General features: G+C 37.5%; 1 protein-coding gene across 4 annotated transcripts in view; it reads right to left on the reverse strand.

Moving 5' to 3' along the window:
- The window catches only part of LOC107737519 (serine/threonine-protein kinase WNK3-like), a 72619-nt gene that overhangs the window by 6551 nt on the left and 60739 nt on the right, over nt 1-5329 (reverse strand). For all 4 annotated transcript variants that reach the window (XM_016549018.1, XM_016549016.1, XM_016549017.1 and 1 more), the window contains 4 exons: nt 2192-2274; nt 700-1028; nt 383-618; nt 170-268 (listed from right to left, as the gene is read on the reverse strand). In XM_016549018.1, the coding sequence (XP_016404504.1) occupies nt 170-268; nt 383-618; nt 700-1028; nt 2192-2274 (747 nt within the window). The remainder of the gene's footprint in view (nt 1-169; nt 269-382; nt 619-699; nt 1029-2191; nt 2275-5329) is intronic.

The following is a 5329-nucleotide window of genomic DNA, read 5'->3' on the forward strand; positions in this document are numbered from 1 at the left end:
CACAAAAAAAAAAAAAAAAAAAAAAAAGCGCATAGGAATCGATAGGCGGAATCGACATTTTAATTCGACAACAGGTATCCGATTCCTGACCTTAAGTATCCGATTCTGGAATCGGAATCAATTTTCGATTCCCAACCCTAGTAGTGAGCGTGTTCTATAGGTTTATTACCTCTATTAGCGGTCAGCGATGGGGATTTCTCTGGCTTGCAGTATGAGTGAAGCCTGTTTTGCTCTCCACCAGAATAACTGCTAGACTGCTGAAGACTCCCTGAGTGTTTTAAAAATCAAGAGAAAAATGGTACAAGTGAATTCTAGTAACAACAACAACAACAAAACAAACAGCCTTATTCTAACTCTCCCTCTAATATGGTGGTACTAGTACCTTGGTGTGTGACTCCGTTGTTATCCATGTGAGAGTGGGGTCGGGGTCGAAGCTTGGCTTTGGCGGGTCGGGGTCTGCGCGGGGAGATGGCGAGGGGTGCGGTGGGCAGAGGAGAGGTCCGGGGCAGCGTCATGGACAGAGGTTGCCTGTGGTCTTTAAGAGAGCGGAGCTGCCTGTACAAATCCTGCAGCTCTCTGTTCTGATGTGCCTGCAGGGACACCACCTCTTTGATGTGTCTACAAAGATAAAAGAGAGGAAGCATCAGTACGGAAAGAGAGGAAAAGAAAAACAGCATTGCAGAATTCAAATTCTCTCACTTCTCTCTCAGCTTGTGGAGTTCTGTCTTCAAATCTTCATCCTCCACCTCGCTCTCATCATCGCTGCTGCCCAGGGTCGAGTGTGCGTGGCTCCTGGGCAGGTGACTGGGCGCTGTAGTTCTCTTCTCGTCTTTCTCGCCATCTTTTGCTTTAGATTTTCTCCTCTCTCGCTCGAGGTCAGGTGACACGGGGGAGCTGTCGGTCAAATGTTCCTCTCTCGGTTCGGCCTGGGTGACTGAGAAACGCCCAACTTTTCTTTGTGTGATCCCTTGGCTTGGTGCAGCATCCTGTGTTGGAAGGGAATCTGCGGACTGGGACACTGGAATCACCTATGAGAAAAGAAAACGGGAACAGTTGATCCTTCACGTGGTATAAATTATTAACACTATACAGTACATATAACAAAAGACAAAATAAGTGTAAACTCCAATAGCTATGAAAACACTATTTGAAATATCATATCAGGGAAAAAAATAAAGACTGTTATGTTTTAGTGCATTCAAGTCACGTTGGAAGGATGGTGTTTATGAGGTAAGCACATGAACACCACCAAGCTCACAAACAAAGTCAGAATTGAATTTTAATTACAAAGTTAGAAGAGTCATTTGAACAATCATGGCAGAAGCAAATTTTTATTGACCACATTTAACATTTATATACACTACCATTAAAAAGTTTTAATAAGCAACGCATTAAATTGATCAAAACACTAACACTATATTTTCAAAAGATTTCAAATCATGTCCTTAAGAACTTTCTGTTCATCAAAGAATCCCCAAAGAAATATATCATGGTTTGCACAAAAATGTTAAGCAGCACAACTGTTTTTAACTTTGATAATAATAAGAAATGTTTCTTGAACACCAAATCAGCATATTAAAAAGAAGTTCTGAAGTATCATGCAACACTGAAGACTGCAGTAACGGCTGCTGAAAATTCACTTTGCCATGACAGGAATAAATTACATATTATATAAAAAATATTAAAATAGGATAAACACATTAAACATCGTAATATTTCACAATATTACTGTTTTCACTGTATTTTTGAACTAATAAATGCAGCCTTGGTGAGCTTAAGAGACTTTTGTTTCAAAAACATTTTAAAAAATCTTACCGATCTCAAACTTTTGAATGGTAGTGTACATTTGCAATTATAAAAGTTAATGCTACAATTTCATTTATTCATATTTTGTGTACTGCTGATGCAGAATACGGATGAAACTTGGCTAGTTTATAACGTGACACATTTGTGTGACCATACTATTTCCCATTAATCTCTTTGCCACAACATGCATCAATTTTACACTCAATGCACATCTTTTTAATTTGTCACAGTAGAACTAAAAATCTACCTTTGACAGATCACATATAGTGTATGTGGTTTTGTCTCGATGTTTACAGTTCTTGTCTGACAAGCTGAGTTGAAAGGCTGAGCTTTTGCAAAATGAGAATACTCTGTACAGTATACAGTGAGTGAATAATGATAGTACCTGGAAACGGCCTCTGCGTGAACACGGTTGGTCATTTGTAGATGCCTCCCTATCCTCCTTCATCCCCTGGCTCAAGTTGCCATCTTATCATGAAGAATAAAAAGAGAGACGCAAAGACGAGGGAACACAACGACAATAGTAAAATGAAATGAGAACATACAGAAAACACAGTGTATTTGGTATAAAAAAAATTCAAAAAACAAGCACACAAACAGACGAGAGACACCACAGACACAGAAAGGTGGCATTAATAACTAAAGCACACAAGAGATCTTTGACTAACAAGCATCCATGCATGTTCACGTGGTATTACTACCATAGAGTCAGCATGGCAAATTACACCATCACTGGCAGTCGGTGGACATGAATACAAATATGATTGTAGTCTCAAACGTCATGCTGAGTGGATGCAGAGTGTGATGGGGAATGGGTGTGGGGAAGGGTGGCAGGGAGCAGCTTTAACAAACAGTAAAACCAGTTCAGGAAAGAACAATCTCTGCAGTACAAATTCTAAAACATTAGAGAATAATAAACACAAGTTATATGCCCCCATCCATCCACACACTTACACGATTGCATTCATCTGTCAGATTCTAATATCACAGCCTAGAGAGCAACAGTGATATCAGTCAGCATGTGTGAATTATCTACATCTACAGTGTGTTCAGAGCGTGTATACAGAAACACTCTATCATTCCAGGGACTATTTCTAGGTGATGATGGTCCTAAGGTGTTTTTCATGATACACAACCATATATACACATATATGCATGTTGAACATGTACAGTCTGTTAGGCTTAAACTGCTGAAAACTATTGCTCTATTGTTTTGGACTGATGCTACAATATATTACATTTAGGTTAGTATGTTAGGAATGGCATACTACCGTATTATTCAAACCAAGCATATATAATGAGCACAGAATGCAAATGTTCAGTTTTTATAGAATAAAATTAAAATACAAGCAATAACTATTTTATTACCTTTTAAAATATTATGTTTTTCTCACTCTGCCATTTTTAGTACAGAATAAGAGAATTTAACATAACTTTATTTCAAAGATGCCACTGAATGTATAGCATTCAAAAGTTTAGGGTCTGTAAGATTTTTAAATATTTCATATGCTCATCAAGGCAGCATTTATTTAATCAAAAAAACAAACAAAAAACAAACAAACAGTAAAATCATGAAATATTATTACAATATCTATTTTAATATATTTTGGTAAAGCTGAAATTTCAGCAGTCATTACTCCAGTCTACATTGTCACATTATCCTTCAGAAATCATTCTGTATTCTACTACACTGATTTAATGTTCAAGAAACATTTATTCTTAATTATTAAGAAAATATAAAAATTATATCTAAAATAATAATTACATATTGTATAACATTCATTATATTTATACAACATTTTTATTAGGGTTCCATGATGAATAGCATTCCTTTGAAATAGAAATATTTGGTAATGTCTTTACTGTCACTTTTGATCAATTTAATGCATTGCCCACATGTAACATGTATATACACCACATTAATTCCTTGCTGAAAAAGTATTAATTTCTTAAAAATAAATAAATAAGTCTTACGGACCCCACACTTTAGAATGGTAGAGCAACATGTAACAATTGTGAAAAGTTTTAAAGGGGTCATATGATGCTGCTAAAAAGAACATTATTTTGTGTATTTGGTGTAATGAAATGTGTATATGTGGTTTAAAGTAAAAAAACACATTATTTTCCACATACTGTACATTATTGTTTCTCCTCTATGCCCCGCCTTTTTGAAACGCGTCGATTTTTACAAAACTAATCGGTCTGAAAAGCGAGGTGTGCTCTGATTAGCCAGCTATCCAGTGCGTTATGATTGGCCGAATACCTCAAGCGTGTGACGGAAATGTTACGCCCCTCACCATACTGTGATGATGCCCTGTCCGGCCGGAGCGACGAGACAAAAACATTAAAACCCATTACAAACGAGGCATTTGTTGCATCCAGTGGGGACATAATTACGGATTATAATGACTTATACTGTCTTTTTACGCATTGCGTTGCATCGCGCGACATGGCTGCAGCGTCAACAATACTACAGCGAGAATAAAAGTTACGGCTTCTTTCTTTGCGTGAACGTTTGGGCGGCGTTATGCAAATCTTCCGAGATCGTGACGTAGGTATGTGGGGGTGTGTTAGAACGAGCCGTTTTAGGTAGGCGTGGCTGACTCTTAACTTTTATAAAGAATATCTCTTTGGATTTGAGACTTTAGTCTTTGCAACTTTACAGATCTTCTTTATGCACCAAGAGCTTGTAACACTCCAAAGAGAAAGGAAAAATTGAAATCGCATCATATGACCCCTTTAAAACTTATCAGAGTATACGGTGTACTGTTTCACATACTACTTTTTAAACAAAAACTGCAAGGACAGCAGTATGCTAGTACTCCATTCCAAACATACCCATGGACATGCAAAAATATAGAAAATAAAACCTTCCAAAAATCTACCCAGGTAGGAAAGAACAGGATATAATCTAAAGCTCTGGGAGAAAATAAAAATTGTTCATATGAAAAATGCATGGCTAACATCTGAAAAATAGCTGTTCGATATACATTGGAACAGTGGCGGCTCGTTGGGGGAGGCACAGCTTCCCCATAATTTTGAGGTGAAAATGGGAGGACGACGATTTAATGTTAATAAAATTTACAATTCATTTCAGTTCATGTCTCAGAATGTGTATATTTTGTTTGTAATTTCACAGTTGTAATACCATAACATGAAAGCGCCGCTTTTCTATCGCGAATGTGCCGAATCTGCTGATGTAATTACAACCGCTAATTATAGAGAAGGGTAGGGGGAGGCCGAGGGAGAGGTGAGCTCTCGTGCCTCCGTTGGTAAAAAAAATGAACCAATCACCATCGAGTGTTCACTTTCAGTGCTGAGGTGTGTTGAGAAAAGAAACCTCGTAAGGGAGGCTAGCCTCCCTTCTGATATCAACCAATCATCATAGAGACGTAAATTACGTGATATTAGTTTGAACGTCTGCTGCTGCGCTGATAATGTACTAAGTACTTATGATGAGTAGCGATATTGAATATTTGATTGCCAACAGATTTACCAAGCTGTCATTCAAACAGTATATACA

Source organism: Sinocyclocheilus rhinocerous, unplaced genomic scaffold, assembly GCF_001515625.1.
Source record: "Sinocyclocheilus rhinocerous isolate Xijiao unplaced genomic scaffold, SAMN03320098_v1.1 scaffold72, whole genome shotgun sequence".
Lineage (NCBI taxonomy): Eukaryota > Metazoa > Chordata > Actinopteri > Cypriniformes > Cyprinidae > Sinocyclocheilus > Sinocyclocheilus rhinocerous.